General features: G+C 36.8%; 1 protein-coding gene across 1 annotated transcript in view; it reads left to right on the forward strand.

Annotated features, from left to right (window-relative positions):
- The window catches only part of CREBRF (CREB3 regulatory factor), a 29,465-nt gene extending 20,755 nt beyond the window's left edge, over window positions 1–8,710 (forward strand). The window contains exons 7-8 of the mRNA XM_052659272.1: window positions 1,766–1,888; window positions 8,595–8,710. Of these exons, the coding sequence (XP_052515232.1) occupies window positions 1,766–1,888; window positions 8,595–8,710 (239 nt within the window). The remainder of the gene's footprint in view (window positions 1–1,765; window positions 1,889–8,594) is intronic.
- The last annotated feature ends 9,813 nt before the right edge of the window (window positions 8,711–18,523 follow it).

The following is an 18,523-nucleotide window of genomic DNA, read 5'->3' on the forward strand; positions in this document are numbered from 1 at the left end:
TTCGTTCCAGTGCACAGGCTACTCCCTGCAGTGGCGTCTCTTGTTGTAGACCACGGGTTCCAGCGCACTCAGGTTTCAGTGGTTGCAATGTGTGGGCTCAGGAGTTGTGGCCCTTGTGCTTAGTTGCTCTGAGGCATATGGGATCATCCTGGCCCAGGGATCAAACGCATATACCCTGCATTGACAGGCAGATGCTTAACCACTGGGCCACCAAAGAATTCCGTGTATTACTCCTGCCGTATTTTCTTGCTAAATTTATTAGTTCCAATAGTAGGTGTGTAGATGCTCTGGAATTTTCTATGTAAGTAGTTGTCACCTGCAAATAGAAATGGCCTTATTTACTCCTTTTGATTTCTGTGCCTTTTAATTCTGTTCTTTGCCTTATTGCAGTGTTTAGGACATTTGAATAGAAGTGGTGACAGCCTTGTTTGCAGGGGAAACTTTGACTTTTAAGTTGATGTTGGCTGTAGGTTTTTTGGTAATTGAGATGCCCTCAATTGTTTTAAGTTTCCTTGTTTTCCTAGTTTCTAGTTTCATTTTTCACGAACAGATAGGGAATACCGTCATTTCTTTTATTTTTAAATTGCATTTATTGGAACAATCATTGTTCTCCTTTATTCTGGTACTATATCACATATTACCCTGTTAATATGGTGAATGATATTAACTCATTTTTTATTAAACCAACCTCGCATTCTTAGAATAAACTGTATTTGGTTATGATGTATTTTACTTTTTACTTAGAGTCTATTGCAAAGATTTTGCAGGATTCTAGTTTGATATTTTAGTCTGTTGCTAATACTTTGTCAAGGATTTTTAGGTCTATATTCAAAAGGGATATTGGTCTGTTAATTATCTTTTTTTGTAATGTCTTTGTCAGGCTTTGGTATTTGAGGATACTACCTTATAGAATGAATTCAGTCATGATCTTTCTTCTTTTTTTAAAAAGTATGATAAGATTGCTTTTATTTCTTCATTGTATATTTGATAGAATTTTACATTAAAACCCTCTGAGTTTTCTTTTGGTAGTATTTTTGGATAAATTCAATTCCTTTGTTAGAAATGGGCTGTTCAGATATTCCTTTTCTTCATGTTAAGTAACATTTTCAATAAATTTGTTCATTTCATCCAAGTTTTTTAGTTTGTTAGCATAGCATTTCCTTATTATCCTTATAATGGCTTTGTTTTAAAGTGATAACCCCTTTTTCATTCTAGCTATAGGTGTTGGAGCAGTCTAGCTGGGGATGGGGATTAGGGTGGGAATGAGTACCAATATTGTTGATATTTTCAAAGAACCAGCTTTAGACTTTGTGAACTTTCTCTATTGTGTGTGTTCTGTTTATTGATTTCTCTTATCTTTTTTATTTTCCTCCTTATTTACTTTTGGTTAAATTTGCTTTTTTTTTAAAGCTTCTTAAAGGCAGAGAATTTTGTTTTTAAAGCTTTGTCTTTAAAGAGCTATGATTTATTTAAGAAACATTTACTAAAACTCTGAGTCAGTATCAGACACTGTCATAGGTCTTAAAGCTGTGAAGGCAAGTAGGACAAATTGCTTACAGAATAGGGAAGACTGATACATGTCTGCAGCCTGTTACAAAAGTGGCACATCATTTGAAATTAATCACTTTGGATAAGAAAGCTTACAGCCATCACTGCCTAATGTTTTCTTATATGTTCTTCATTTTTAATTATCTGTTATTACATAATTAAAAGTAAATTTTTCCATGTTAGTGACATGTTCCAAGTGTCCTGTTCTGTCTTACAGATAATTTATTGTTTGTAATCAACTCGATCAAGCAAGAGATTGTAAACCGAGTACAGAATCCAAGAGAGGAGAGAGGACCCAACATGGGGCAGAAGCTTGAAATCCTCATTAAAGATACTCTTGGTAAGAAGAATACTGGATAAATTAATAACAAATAATAACATTCATTGTAAGGTATGTGATTCAAGGGAATAGTAAAAGTTTTTTTAAGGAAAAACTCAAGTGCTCTCATTGTAGTTACTTTCCTTTACAAGAAGATTTAGCATTCATAAACATATCCTGCTGGTAACCACAACTTATTATTTAGACTTCATCAGTGAACTATTTTAACACTTGGGAAGGATAAACTTCTAGCAACTTTAACCTTCCTTGGGGAAAATAAAGGTCCTTGACCTTGTCAAGCCTGCAGTATATACTTTTAGGGGTTCTTACCTACTTGTTTTACTCTTTCCCGGGATTCTAACAAACTTGCTCACCTGGTTGTCCATCCCTGAACGGATTGTGCCACATAGGGAGGAATAGAGAGGCAGCCAAACAGAAGTCAGGCAGAGTGACACCTGACAGGGAGGGTAGAGGTAGCTAGAGTAGACAGACATCCGAACCCTAGAGAGCCAAGAGCTTAGCTGCCACAGGAGCGAGTCAGATCAGCCTGTGATCAGTAGCATCCCAAGGGCATTACAGCATAACAGTCTGGGAAACCCTGAAGTGTCGTAAAATTGGTTCTTTGTTTAACAGTGTTTTTTCTAAGATTGTCTCTTAAAAACTGGTTCTTACATCGTCGTTCTGTATAGTAGTAAATTTCACTTACCTGAAAATTTTCTTCCAGTTCATTTTTCCCCAGAATGCTTACTGTATACTGAATCAGTTCACTTAAGAGAATTAAAGCTTACTTTTCAATCATTAATTCGTTACCTGAATTTAGAGTGCCAAACACTATTATTTTAAAAAATTCAATTGTAAATATCTTAGAATTTAAGACAGCTTTTCTGATACCTGGTTATTATAAATTCACTCATTCCACAAAATTTTTTCAATGCCTTACTATGTGCCAGATGTTGGGGAACACAGGGATTAAGCAAAGACTTTGTTGCTACTCTTCTTAAGAAGCTTGCAGTCTAAAAATGGAGCATAAAGAATAAACAGAAAACCAGAAATAATAATAATATTGTGGTGATTGCTATGAAGAAATTAAGATTCTTAGATGGAGTGGAGTGAGCAAGAATATTTTATTTCTGTTTATACAGAAATATTCCTGTATACCAAATCTGCTGCTAAAATAATTGCATTTTCTTTCACTGAAAATAAATGCACGTTGAATACTTCCATGTACTTAGTAAATTTCTCATGGTTTTTGAAATGACTGTTAGTTTCTTTTGTCAGCATTGTGTTCATAATGAATGTAAAATATACTAGTGTTTCTGAACGGCAGTTGGGAATCATTAGTAAAATTAGCACTGCATATAGATTTTAACCGAAAGAGTTCATGAAATTTGACAACTTTCATGTTTGCAGGCCAGTGGAGACGATATGACGGAGAGATTTAAGAGACAAGAAAAAAGAGTTTGTTAGTCTAGAAAGGGGTAAACGGCTCACATTTTTATAGTACTTACTGTGATCCAGGATCTGACTATTCAGGTTGTTTAGTCATTTACTTCCACAGTTCTGTGAAGGAGGTATTATTATCCTGGTTTTACAGATAAGGAATTGGAAGCCCAACACAGTAGTAAGTAACTTGCTATAGGACAACAAGCCAACAAGTAGGGGGGCCAGGAGTAGAAGTAAGTTCTGCCAGTCGCAGGTGCTTGCACTAGACCCATGTATCATCGCTTGGCCTTGTCATCTGACACTCATTCTAGATAGTTTAGTATGTGTCTGTATAATTCACAAGTGGCCCACTGAGTGCCTTGTCCAATAGACTTCCTTGAGGATTTATTTTTCTTGACATTCTGTGTAACATTTGATTCCACTGGACACTTATCTTCATTCTTGAAACATTTTTATTATTTTAAGATGCTTTAGGTTCTGCATACCTTGTTCCCTATCTTTTTACACACACAAAAAAAATGCTGGTGGTTTCTCTTAGGCTCTAGCAATATCCACTGGTCATATGCGGAAATTAAGACATGTTTTAAAAACACAAAAGCTCATTTATCATAATGGTTAAAATGAGAGTATTTGAAATCAGTTCTAGATCCAAGTCCTGACCCTGCCACTTATTACCTAAGGACCATGGGGAAGTAACTTCACTTCCTCAACCTAATTTTATTCATCTATAAAATGTGGACAGTTGTGTGGATTAAATGGAAAGAGTACGTATAAAGCACTTAGCATACTACTGAACACAAATTCTCAATGCTCAGTAAGAGTTGTTGATATTACCATATTACATTGTAAACATTTGAGTTTTTTCCCCTAAAAGACTTTTATTTCTACATAGTCTTCCTATGTTAGGTAGAGAGAGGAATCTAATGTTTTGTAAGAAAAAAGTTCTTCCTGCCTTTTTATTTTTTAATTTAAACGTTTATATATTGATAAGTTTGCGCTTTTCCCTTTATACCTGATCATCAGTTTTACCAGATACAGTCTTTCACTCACATTTTCCTGCCTTGAGTATTTTAAATATGTTTCTCCATTCTTATTCTGGCATAAAATATTGCTTTTGAAAAGCTAATAATTGTCTGATTTTTTCCCCTATGTCATTTGCTGTTTTTGCCCAGATGTCAGCAGGATTTTTTTTTTCTTTTTATTTAAATCTTAGTAACTTTACTAGACTATGTCTTGGAGTTGGTCATTTTAGGGCGGTAGTAACATATACACTCTGTGCTCTTTCAATAAATAACTTCAAATCTTTTAGTATTTAATTTGTTACCTTGCTATGGTTTTCTTTTTTGGGGACACTTACTATTTGTGGATTGAATCTTCTTTGTCTATCTTCAGTATTTTCTGAGGTATATTCACTTTTTCTCAAACTTAAGAAGATCTCTTCATTTCTAATTTTAAAATTCTTTCCTTTTTCACTGCTCTTCTCTCAGATGTGTCATCTGTTGTGTTTATTTGCACTCTTACATTCCTTTTAATTTTAACTTCAGGAATTTTTTCATTTTGCTTCTAATTTTTTGAGGTGTGATTAACATTTTATGTTTCAGGTGTATAATGTTCTGGTTTGATATTGGTATATATTACAAAATGATCACCACAATAAGTCCAGTTAACATCCATCAGTATGCATAGTTAACAAAATATTTTTTTCTTATGATGAGACCTTTTAAGATCCATTCTCCTACCTACGTTCAGATATATGGAACAGTATTACTAACTATGGCCACCATGCTGTACGTTACATCCCCTTCATTATAGATGACTTTATCTTCAAGAGCATATATTTTTTTGGTTTTGATTACAGCTTTTTTCATGAATTCAATCTTGTCTGATATTACAGTCATGAATACAACTTTCTTATTATTTATATTTGCTTGGTAACTCTTTGCCTACCCTTTTTTTTTTCTTTTTGGTAAGATTTTATTGAGGAAATCAACTTATAATTTGTTCTTTGATTAGGACAAGATAAAGGAAAAACAGAATTTCAGATGGAACAATAACATAAACATATCAGGATATCCAGAAATGTACATGTATAGAAAAGTTTTTAAACCTCCACATTAGTTTTTTTTTTTTTTAATTGGAAGAGAATTGCTTTACAATGTTGTGTTGGTTTCTGCCATATATCAACATGAATCAGCAGTGGGTGTACATATGTCCACTACTTCCTGAGCCTCCCTTCCATCCCCATCCCACCCCATCGTTCTAGGTTGTCACAGAGCTGGCTTAAGCTCCCTGCAGCTATATCACATTCGCACTGGCTGTCGGTTTCACATATGGTAATATACATGTTTGCAAGCTACTTTCAGTTCATCCCACCCTCTCCTTCCCCTGCTGCGTCAACAAGTCTGTTCTTTATATCTGCATCTTTATTGCTGCCCTGCAGATAGGTTTATCAGTACCGTTTTTCTGGATTCCATATATTAATATGTGCATTAATATATGATGTTGTCTTTCTCTTTCTGACTTCACTCTGTATAACAGGCTCCAGGTTCATTCACCTCCCCAGAACTGACTCAAATTTTTTATGGCTGAGTAATAGTCCATTGTATATATGTACGATTACTTCTTTATCCATTCATCTGTCAGTGGACATCTAGGTGTCTTTTAGAATTGTGGTTTTCTCAGGGTATATGCCCAGCAGTGAGATTGCTGGGTCATATGGCAGTTTTATTCCTAGTTTTTCAAGAAATCGCCACACTGTTCTCCTTAGTGGCTGTATCAATTTACATTCCCACCAGCAGTGCAAGAAAATTACTTTTTCTCCACATCCTTTCCAGCATTTGTTTGTAGATTTTTTGATGATGACCATTCTGATTGGTGTGAGGTGATACCTCATTGTAGTTTTGATTTGCATCTCTCTAACAAACAAGTGAGGTTGAGCATTGTTTCATGTGTTTATTAGCCATCTAGTCTTCTTTGGAGAAATGTCTGTTTAGGTCTTCTGCCCATTTTTTGATTGGTTTGTTTGTTTTTCTGATCTTGAGCTACATCAGCTGCTTATATATTTTGGAGATTAATCCTTTGTCAGTTGCTTCATTTGTAACTGTTTTCTCTCATTTTGAGAATTGTCTTTTTTGCCTACCCTTTAATTTTCAGTCTTTCTGTATTGCTTTATATGAGATCTCTTTGTAAAAGGTCTTAGATTAAAATGTAGACTTCATTTTAATACTGTAAATTCACTCCTGGACTTTTATATATAACTTACAGTTTGGCTATAGGAGTTTTTCTTTCTTTTTTACAGATTTATTTTTGGCTGCAGTGCAGCGCATGAGCTCTTCACTGTTGTGCCTGGGCTTTCTCTAGTTGCGGCACGTGGGGGCTGCTCTCGAGGGGTGGTGCGTGGGCTTCCCGTTGTGGTGACTTCTCTTGTTGCAGAGCGTGGGTTCTGGGCGTGGCTTCAGTAACTGCAGTGTGTGGGCTCTGGAGCACAGGCTCAGCAGCTGTGGGACCCGGGCATGCCCCATGGCATGTGGGATCCTAGTTTCTGGATGAGGGCTCAAGCCCATGTCCCCTGCATTACAAGGTGGATTCTTAACCACTTGACTGCCAAGGGAGTCCCCAGGAGTTTTTGTTTAATGGATGTGTTTCACTCATTTTTATTTATTGATACATGTTTGGTTTTAACTTCTGTCATCAAAAGATCTATTAGGATTGTTCATATGACTTTCTTGCTTTCTGTTGTCATACTATTCGTGTTCTGTTGTCATCCATATTATTATAGTTTCATTTTGTATGTGTCCTCTGATTATTTTCTACTTCTGCATTTTTGTCTTGCAGGCTCACTTTTTAATTATAATGTGTACTTAATTTTTTTCTCAACTTTTCATTTAAAATATCAGTCCTACAAGAAAAGTAGAAATAAATAGTCCAGTGAACATTTGCATGTCATTCAGCTAGATTAACCAGTGTTAATATTTTTGCTGCATTTGCTTTAGTTCTGCCTCCATCTACGTTTTCCCCTAAATATTTGAAAATAACTTACAAACATGATTATTCATCCCTAACTGATACTTCAACATGTGTTCCTCAAGAACAGGGACACTTTCTTACCTAGACATGATACTGCTGTCACTTCCTGGTTCAACATCGCTATAACGTCTATGTGGAGTTCCTATTTAAATTTCCCCAGTTGTCTCAATAATGTCCTTTATAATTTTTTTGTTTGTTTTTGGTCTAATTAAGGATCATGAGTTGCATTTAGTTTTTTGTTGTTGTTCTTCTTTAATCTAAATCAGTCTCCTAGTCTTTTTTCTTTCCGTAAAAAAATCCAGGTAGTTAATCTTGTAAAATGTCCCAACATCTATCTGTTTCCCCCGATCACATACAGTTAAATTTTCTTGGCAAGAATACATTGTAGGTTATATCTTTCTCATTATGTCAATCAAGAAACATAATATGGTCCCATGGTTAACACTTGGCCTTCTAATGCAGGTGGTGTGGGTTCTATCCCTGGTTAGGGAGCCAAAAATGGTCCACATCAAAAAAAAAAAAAGTCTTGAAGAAACACACAGTATCAGTTTGTCCAGTTATTGGTCCCAGTGAATTTGATCACATGGTTAAGGTGGTGTCAATACTCTTACAGTATATCAACTTCTTATAAGCAGTTACTAAATAAATTTTTCTGCTTCCATCTCCTTTTAATTGCTTATTTTTTATTACATTTTCAAACACATATACCTCTATTACTGAAAATCAATAAATCAGATATCTTCAACCTCAGTCATAGAGGATGAGGAAGAGAAAAAAATCAACATACATGCAGTATCTCCCACCTTTCTTTCCTCTTCCAAGTTTGCTTATTTATCCACTTACCTTTAAAATGAAGAAAAATGCACATAAAATTGATCGTATCCTTATGAAAAAATGACTGAAAACGTCCTGTAGATACGTATTTTTGGTCACATGGGTGAAGCCCATCCATGAGATACAGTGAAGTTAAAGCAGTTGGAAGAGACTGGCTGTGAGAGAACAGGAAGACTTGTTGGCAGGTTTTAGGAAACAGTGTCTGTTGGCAGGCTTGGGATTTGGGTTTGGACTGTTCTTGGTTTGACCCTGCTAGTCTTGTGGGCACTAGTTACTGTGGGTAGAATTATTTTCTGGGCTGCAGTAGCAAGCAGCAAGCACTCATCTAGGAGTCGCATCAAGCTGAGAGCCACCCCTGACCCTCAGATTTTCCTGTTCCTTACCTTCAGATATATCTAAGTGTGCCTTTTACTCTTTTCTTCAGGTCTCCCAGTTGCTGGGCAAACCTCAGAATTTGTTAACCAGGTGTTAGAGAAGACTGCAGAAGGCAATCCCACTGGAGGCCTTGTAGGACTAAGGATACCAACATCAAAAGTGTAATCAGCTTCATTGGACCACTGGTCAGAAATGTCTGTGTTTGTCACGTTATTCATTGTAAATTTTCATTCTGTTTTGCATGTCAGTTTAGCATTATGTAAACATTTACAATTAGGTTACATTGTTTTAAGAACTAAGTAGCATAAGTGAAGCATGATCCAAAATACTTGATTATTGCATTTTTCAGAGCATAAACCATGGTTAAAACTGCTACAGGCATCAGAGTTGAAAATCATACATTTAAATAGATGTTTAGATACAGATTACAAAATCTGTTAAAGCAAGACAAGACACTTTGAAAGAGTGAAGATAATAGTAAATGCCAAATATTGTGGCAGGTTTATGCTCTGAATCACACACAAAAAAATTGAGGAAGCATTTTTTTAAACAGTCAGTTTTGATTGTTTTTAGAATTATTGCTTTTTGTTCTAATTTTCCACAACTGTTACTCTCACTTGTACATGGCACAACCCAGCACTCACGCCCATGTGCCATATTAGATGTTCATTTTCCGAGCTCTATATGGTATATATAAATATATATATAAATATATATATATAATGTCTGTGCAAGTAAGAAAAAAAAGCATATTCTTTGTGCCTTGTATTTTGGGGAAACTATAAAACTGGTAATATTTTGTATGATGAAAACCCTAATGAGGAAAAAAAACAAGATATATAGGTGGAAAAATTATGGGGTTTAAATGTTTTTTTGTTCCAACTCTTTTTCAAAATTTTTGAATGTATATAGGACTATGTTGAAATGTAGATATATGCCACAGAGTCTGTGTATTGTATAAAAAACAAAACAAAAAACAAACAAAAAAAAAAGATGGCTCTAGAAAACTCATATTTCGGTACTTGACCGGAAGAAGACAAATACTTGCACATTATTGCGATTGTTTTATTTTTTGTACCAAAGACAAATGCAACTGATATGGCAAACTGCCAGTCTAAGTAAAGTTTTGCACAGCTTACATGATACTGTATGAATGTATGAAAAAAAAGGAGAAAAAAAAAGAAAAACGAAAAGGTCAGGGTTAGGGATCTTACTGAACTGTGAATTTTATTTCTGTTTGGGTCCAATTATCTACAGAAGGAGCATCCACACACACAGATATTATTTTGCTGTTCCTCTAGTTCGCTTCCATAGTAGATAAGTTGGTGGCCATTTAGGTGTCTGTAAGTCTTTTTATTTCTGCACTTATTGTAGGAAATTTTAATATATTTCATTTTAGTAAGCTATTGGTAAAATAGTTTTTGACCTTGAAAATTAAAAAGTTTATTTAGCTTGTTGTAGTATACTTCCACCAAACAACCAAAATACAGATTATTTTTATTGTATTATGTATATATATGTAAAGAAAGAAAAAAGCTAAAAATATCTAATTCTTTAGTTGCCACTTTTCCAATTGATGTATTATTGTGCATGTAATATTTTCAAAGATCAACACAAGCTTAAAACAAAAACAAAAAAATTTATAGATTTTTATATTTTTGTACAGGTATTTTCAAACTAGCTTCTTCAAACTTAACATGTGACTTCTTCTTCTATAGTTTCTAGAACTGAGAAATAGTAACACATTTAGTTTTTAGGTGCTCTTTTTGTTCACACAAAACAGCTTCATTAGTCAGTGTTCTAACTATGTTAAAGCTTTACCTCTTGATGAGAAATTTCTTATGTCAAGGCAGCATTATAAACCTTCCCTACAAATCTTTCCATCCTGTCTCTCTCACTGTTTTATTTTCAGATTTTGTGTTTTGAACTCTGAAAACTGATAACTTAAAAATTCTATCTTAAAAAAAAAAAAATCCTATTTAGCCAGAAAAAAAAATACCAAAAATTTCAGACCTAGCTGCTGGGAAAATATCTATTTCTCCAACTACTTCTCCATACCCCTTGGAGAATTTCTTTTAAATTATATTTTGTCTATACAGTGTGTTTCCTTTTATTTTCTTTCTGCCCACCACCCTCTCCCATTTGTAAGTGATAGCACATGAAGCTATAGCTTATAAAGGTTTGGTTCTAATACGCACAGTAACAACCGAGCAATGTTGCTTTCATGCTTTGACATTATGAGGAATCTCCGAGAAGGATGGTCTTAACACCTTAGCTGGACTGTGATGCACAAGATTACCTGTGTGCTTGGTGGAAATGTACATGGTTAGTGCATCCACACTAAACAGATAAGCTCAGATCTAATGGTTTAATAGAATGTAAGCTTATCAGTCAGTGTTTTCCATTTTTAGATGGGAGAAGGCGAAGCACAGGTTTGTATCTTGGAGGTATATGAAGTTTTGACAGAGTGTGTCTGGGAAATTGAAATATGTTCCAAAATATGGCAGTTTTGCAATCAGGTGAAAATCACTTCATGGTAGAGACTCAGCTGATGAGGTTTATAAAATTGCCCCTTTCTAGCTGCTCTGTTAGGAATTCTGGTTTTTTATACCTTTTTCTTGTCTGCGAACCAGAATTTGATTTTTTGGTCTTGCATTTCAAAAAAAAAAGACTTTGAATCTGTTTAGTAGATTCCATATCCTTGCATTTCAGTGTTTTATATGTACTACTTAAGTTAAATAGTTAAAAGCTTTTAAATAGTTGAGCTTTTTAATGTTGACACTTTATTTTGTACCTACCTATTTATATATGTATGTATATCTTAGAAAAAGCACTTTGTTAAAAAAAATTGCATTTTATATGATTCCTGCCATTTGCTGCTAAATCTGGGCTGGTCAGAATGCTGCAGCGATACTTGATCTAAATAAAAACCTGGCAGTAAAATGTAGAGTGAAAGTTAAATCCTCTTGCTGTTTTAACTTTATCATAAAGATGACATAGGCAAGCTGTGCAGCTTTACATTTTAACCAGGGGACTCTGTGGCATTTAAAACCGTCTAGAAATGGTTGTACTTTAATGCCAGTAATAATCTGCTTCCTCTATTGTCATTAAAATATATACGTTTAGTGTATCACACAAACAAATCTTATAAGGGTAACGTAAAAACCCCAACAATTGTACATGTTCTGTTTTTGAAAATTGTGGCATGTATTTTTGGGTGAAGATCATTAGAGAAGAGCTCTCTAAAGGTTTTCTGTGTTCATTCATGGTATACAGATAGCTCATAATGAAGTCCAGAATCTTACGTTAAGTGAAAGCATTGTGAATTCACCTCAAATAAACCCATTGTTCCCAAAGCAGTTATAAACTTTGACTCTAGTACTACTATGATTTAAAAAAACAAACGATATTCTTCCTCGTTTCAGATACACTGGATTCTTTAGAGTTTGTCTCCATGTGAAAGCATGCTGTCCGGTTGTCCTTGTTAAGATCTTGTCTGAGTTTTGAATTGGGTGCCACACTTTTTCAGTCAGTATGATTGCTTGTCCTACTGTACCATGTACGATTCTTGTCCTTTCCTATATCCTTCATGACAGATTATGATGTGGCTTTATATTGTGCCTTACTTGTACATTTAAAACAAAACGTCTTCATTCCCTTTCACTCCCTAACTCTTTCACTTTGAACTTTTTGGTAAGAGAATCAGAGCTATTATAAAAACATCATGAAGGATTTCAGATGAGTATGGTTTTAAATTCCCTCTCTTTATTGTTATTTTATATTTGTATGAAAGACCAGTTTTGAATGGTCTTTGAATATGAGGGGGAAAGATTAGCAGTAATTTCACTACATCCCTTTTTCCTAACTTTCATGAATTTGTCATACATCTTCTTTCTGATGCTTGACTTTATTTGCTCCTTAGCAATAGTCTGCATTTAAAGAAAGGTGTGTTCAGTTCATCAGCTTGAAATTGACCATTTCATTTTTCCAGAATTTTTTAGGAAAAGAGTACTCATTTTGTTTGTTTTATAAAACAGATGACAAGTCTCTTTAAAAGAAACAGAAGTACAGTACTTTTGGAATACAATGCTGTTAGTTTGGATTTCTTTTTTTATATATAATATTCATACAATTATCTGATGTTTGCCTTCATTAATAAAGCTGTTAGTTTATTCACCAAAATGTCAAGAATGGATGTGCTTTTCTTTATTCCATACATTTAAAAATATTTTAGCTGCTAAGATTTAGTTAACTTTCTAAGAAACAAATTCAAGTTGCCTTCAGCAGGAATTAACACAAACTTATGTTCCCTTTCTTTATATAGTCTTCCTAAAATGCTGTTCAAGTATTTTCTAGTTAATTATGTAACAGAATGTTAGCATCTCTCCAAATCTTGAAACTTGAATTTTGAGAATGCATTGAATTATGCTTTCAGTGTTAAAGGTTTCAATTATCCTTCTAGTGAAGTCTGTTGTGGAATACCGTTTCCCATGGAACTGAGGCCATTTCCACAACTTTGCACAGAACTGCAGTCTTGTTCTTCCCTCAGATCATGACAAATAAGTCTCACACAGTGCCGTAATACTTGTGGATTCTTTTGTAATCTTTGTAATCTTAATAAGGGCATTATGAGAAGATGACTCCATGTTTTTTTAATATTTCAAACACATTGGGATGTAACCATGAATGTCAACTGTAGGAGCGGTGGTTTCGTTTTAAGGAATAAGCATGTTGGGGAAGATGACCACAATGTACTACTGACGGTTTTACCCTTCCGTAGGCAAGTGGGGTTATGTGTTGAAGCATAATCCTCGTGCTGAGTAAACTGACTGAAATTGTAGAAATTACACCTAGGGACTGAATTATGCCAAATTGCCATTTTCCTTTAGGAAAGAGAGATTTGGGGGTAGTGGTGAGGGAACAAAACTTTAAAACTACTTCTGAATAGTATTTTGGAATTGACGACTTGGTGACTAGTGAGGAACATCAGAGTTGGGTATTTCAATGTGCCAAGTTTGGGTGAACTAGGTTTGCCTCTTTCATAGCAGTGTAAACACAATTGTGTAGTTGATTAAATCCTGGGTGGATGTGAGCGGGACTGATTACTGTGTCTTGCCCTTCGCCCTTTGTTTTTTTCAGAACCAAATAACAGAAATGTGTGTGTGTACTGTATCTGCCTTTTCGCCACATTTTTATGACACTGTATTCCACTGCCTGCTTTTTTTTTTTTAACCTTCTTTCCCTAGGATTTGTCCTATAACTTAGCATTTGTGGTTAACAGTGATACTAGGGCTGACTGCACATAAGAAGTCACAAGAGAAGAGCGGAAGGGCAAGAATTCAAAGCATTCGTTCATACAATGTGGCGACCTCTTTGGCATAGCGCGTAGGACCTGTTTGTAATGCGATCATGAATATTCTGTAGTTTTGTTTCCCTCCCCGCCAACTGGAGCTATGAAACTTTTTATTGGATTCAGTCTTGTCTGTTGTCTAGAAAGAATTTTATCTTGTTGACGCATGAGCTGTTTAAAAATTATTCTATTAAATGTTGGTTAATAGTTGTGCAGTTTTTCTTTTCAGAGGAAAAGGCAATACAGTCGTTGCCTTTGTTTTCTGTCACCTTCCAGCCCCTCAGCACTTCTAGTCAGATACAGATTCATCAGTGTATGCAACATCCTTTGTAATTTAAAATAAAAAAAGCTGAAAAGAAAAGGTTTTCAATTGTTTGCCTCGTGTTTTTGTCCTTTCTTTTCCCATTGCTGTTCTGTTGCTGTCTGAGGTGACCATCCACCCTTCAAAGTAAGCCACTGCAACAAAATTCTGAGCTAGAGACAGCAGTGAACTCTTGATAGCACTGCCCCTCTCTTGGTGTAGTGTACAAAGAGCTAACATTTTTTAACACTTAGAGCTGATTTTTCAACATGCTAGTTAAAATTTGCTCCTACATAGTATTATTTATTGACAGAAACACACTCTTGATAGTTTAGAACATGGTTTATCCTTATTTCTTCCCCTTGATTCTTTGGCCAGGTGAGTTCTCTGAGGGAAATAAAGTATTTTGAGTCTTGCCTGACTTAAGCTTTGTATGTGTGTTTCATAATTCTCAGTAAATCTCCAAGCTTGGCTGGGCGTGTACATAGAACCATTAAATCAGTGGACCTGAGTGAACCTCACTGCAGCAATGTTCCTTCGGCCAACAGACATTCGTTTAGCAGTTACTCTGTAAAGACTTGTGCACTAGGTACTGGCTGGGAGGAAGTTACAGAGACCTCCAGGAATATATTCAGTTTGCTGAAGGAGGCCACATGGTCTGAACAGAACCACAGAACAACACAAGAGCTTTACACATGCAAAGGGTTCTAGGCACATCACTACAGAGGACATTACCTCAAGGACACTGGTACCACATCCAGTGGGGGCTGTGAAGAGAAATGACAGGCTGTGTTCATGATATCCTTGGTCCCTTGAAGAAGCCCTTTTCGCTTCATTTGAGTGATAGGCAGTCAGGAAGCAGAGTGGACATAGCCTCTCATGGACTGGTTCTGCTTGAGGACTTAACCTCACAGGAGCCTCTGTCGAGATCTGGGAATTTGAAGGAGCTGGGTGAGGTGAGCCCTTCAAGTAGAGCTCTTAGGAAACAACCTTCTGTGGGTAGCATGCAGTGAGATGGGTGGTTCAGTTGTCTCTCCTTGCCGACACTGATTTCAGAACCAGGAGAACACCTTAGCCAGAGAGAAAAACATTAGTTCAGAATTACTTTCATGTCCAAGCTGAAAGGTTCAGAATAGGAAGAAAGCATTAGAAAGCCCTGGAAGGCTAGGGTGGCATTTGTTAAGCCCCTGCTAGGTGCTTTTACATCAGGGAAGTCACCTGCTGCGTTCTGTGACCCAGTCAGGTAGATGATCATGTCCATTTTACAGAAGAGTCAGACTAGACCTAGACTTGACTGGTGTGGAGTCACCCCAGTCCCAACTTACCTGGTACAGAACTCTCAATTCAGATGGCAGTCTGCGCGCAGCACTAAAGAGGCCGTGCATACTCTCCTGTAAGCGACCAGGCAAGTCACAGGCAGTATTTGGATGGTTTTCTATGTAGGAGGGAGACAGTGGGCTTAGGATTTGAAAACCAGAAAGAAAGCCAAAACCTAGTAGGTGTAGCAGCCAAAAGCAAGTCAGGATTAGAAGGTACAGGTGATGAGAGCAAAAGAGCATTGACAGTAGTCGGTGATGGGGAGTGCAGGTCACCAAACTAGACCTATCCTTCAAAGATGGTCTCTAGCTAAAGGGCTTAGAATTGAGTCTTTTTTATTAGAAGGGAGTATGTTGGCGCATGGAGAAAAGAGCTATGTTGTGTCCTTCTGTAACTGCCCCTTGGAGATGCAGTTGGCCACCGTTGGCTGAAGAGGAATTTCCAGCAAGAAGCATGATGGGAAAGGGGCCCAAGATCACGTGGGCCCATCATCTACGTGCAGACTTCGGGTTTCTTCACTGTCTTGAATAGGGAACTTCTACTTGAGAATCCAGAAAGTTTGAGTGACTTGAAGAACATCAACCTCAGTTTCTTTTAAGGGTTTTAATTTTAAGATATTGCCAAGAATGAACCTAACAGAAAATGTTCAAGCTCTATGGAAAACATTAAAATGCTACGAATGACACAGAAGAAGACTTGAACAAATGGAAAGATAGACCAAGTTGTTAAACTGGAGCGGTCAATGGCATCAGTCTTCCAAAGTTAAAGTAACAATTTAGTGCCATCCCAGTGAGACATACCAATACAACTTAAGTTCACATGGAGAAAAAAATGGGGTGCCTGATCCTAACGTTAAACCACATTAAACTGTAATAAATAATAAAGCTGTCATTATGGTGCATGAATGAGTAGTAGGTCAAGAGAATATAATGGAAAGTGTAGAAGTAAATTCAGATGTAAGAATTTATATGGTAAATACAGCATCTGAAACCAGTGAGAAAAAGATGGATTGTTCAGAAAATAGTGATGGAACAACTGGGTACTCCTCTGGAGGAGGTAAACTTGGCTCTATATTTCACACCATAAGCCAACACATACTTCAAAGTGGTTAAAGATCTAAATGCAAAAAAATTCAAATAAAACTTTAAGGCCCCAAATACCATAAGCCAAGTCAAAATTCTATTAACTAAGATAAAGCTCATCTCAGGGCAAATCCTCCTAGTATGTAAATAGCTCTGGGAGCTGATACAAAAAAATACCAACAACCTAATAGAGAAACGAACAGATAGTAAAAGAAAAACAGTTTTCAGTTCATGATAAGAGAAATGAAAATTAAAAGATGGCACTTTTCACTTAAATAGATTGGCAGAAATCTTAGTGTTTGTAAAGACACCATGTGTACAAGGCTGTGAGAAAGCAGGCATTAGTACCGCATTGCTTGTGGGAGTGTAAATTGATACAACCTCTCTGAAAAGCAATTCGGTAGCATGTATCCAAATTTTAAAATGCATCTATCCTTTGACCTAGCAATTCCATTTGGGCGGGGCAAGTCATTAGTCTCTCTGTGCCTGTCTCCTTATCTGTAAGAAGTGGGTAATTCTACCTCACAGGATTGTTGTGAGAGTTACATTAGAATGATACACATACAGCACTTAGTACAAAGTGGCTGGCACAAGGGAAGTGCTTCAGAAATGTCAGTGCCACAGTAAGAGCAGTCGTGTGCGTTGCATTCTCCCCATGCTCCATGTTATTACAGTGTGCTTGGTGCTTTTTTGTATTGCCTCGTTTAGTCATCCAGTCAATGCTGGGATCGCCGGCAGTGAGCCTCTGAGGAGACTGAGGCACAGAGAGATGAAGTGGGTGGTCAAGCAGGATTCAAGCCAGGGCAGATGCCCAAGATGCGTTGCCCAGCCAGTCTATTAGATGCAGTGGTGTGATGAACGCTTCAAGGGAGGGTGTTCTCTCCAGGACTAGACTTCCAAAAAGAGCTTGAAGAATCCAGGAAGGAGACAGGGCTGGTGGGGTGATTGATGCCCTTGAGGTCCAGCTAAGAAACTTGGACTAGTTAATAATAATACAATGAGAGAGCCTCCATCTGTTGAGGATGTGCTCTTAAGTATTTCCATTAAGTAATTTAAGGCTTCCCTGGTGGCTCTAAAGACGGTAAAGAATCTGCAATGTGGGAGACCCAGGTTCAATCCCTGGGTCGGGAAGATCTGCCTGGAAAAGGAAATGGCTACCACTCCAGTATTCTTGCCTGGAAAATCCCATGCGCAGAGGAGCCTGGCAGGTTACAGTCAGTCCATGGAGTCACAGGACTAAGTGACTCACTTTTGTTTCCATTAAAAACTACATTAATCCATCAAAACTACTCCAGCAAAGTATATTTATTAAAACCATTGCACACAAAAGGGAAACGCCAGGAGTCAGAGAAGGGGTGTAAGTTGGAATGTGACTTGATCAGTTGGGCATTTTAGAAAGATCCCTGCAACCGTGGGCTGAACTGACAGGAGTTGTTAACCCTAGCAAACTGCCTTGAATTTCACACATTTTAAAAAATAATGGTAACATTTGTCATTTTCTTCTTTCACCCTACAACTTATTTTCATTGTAGAAAATATGAAAAATGCAAGAAAGTTTTAAAGGAGCATAAAAAATTGTTTAATTCCACCTTCCAGAGACATCCCAATGGATATTTTTCTTCCAATCCTTTTCCCCGCTCTGTGCAAAAAATATGCAGTCATTAGAATGGCTGATGGGCAGAATATGGGGAGACGCCCCTGTTAAAGCGTCCTGACGATTCCCTCCTTTCTTTCTCTACGTCTTCTAGGTCCACAACAAGAGGCCGACTGATTTTTCCCACGTGTCAGGCAAAGGCCACAGGACTTGGCTTCACCACCCTCGCTCGCCTCAGGCCCGGTCTCGAGGGGGCGCTGGGCTGAAAAGGAAGCCGGTGCGAAAACGCGTTGGAACTTGGGCTCCGCGGCTTCCCGTAGCCGGCATTTCCAAC

This window comes from Budorcas taxicolor, chromosome 20, assembly GCF_023091745.1.
Source record: "Budorcas taxicolor isolate Tak-1 chromosome 20, Takin1.1, whole genome shotgun sequence".
Lineage (NCBI taxonomy): Eukaryota > Metazoa > Chordata > Mammalia > Artiodactyla > Bovidae > Budorcas > Budorcas taxicolor.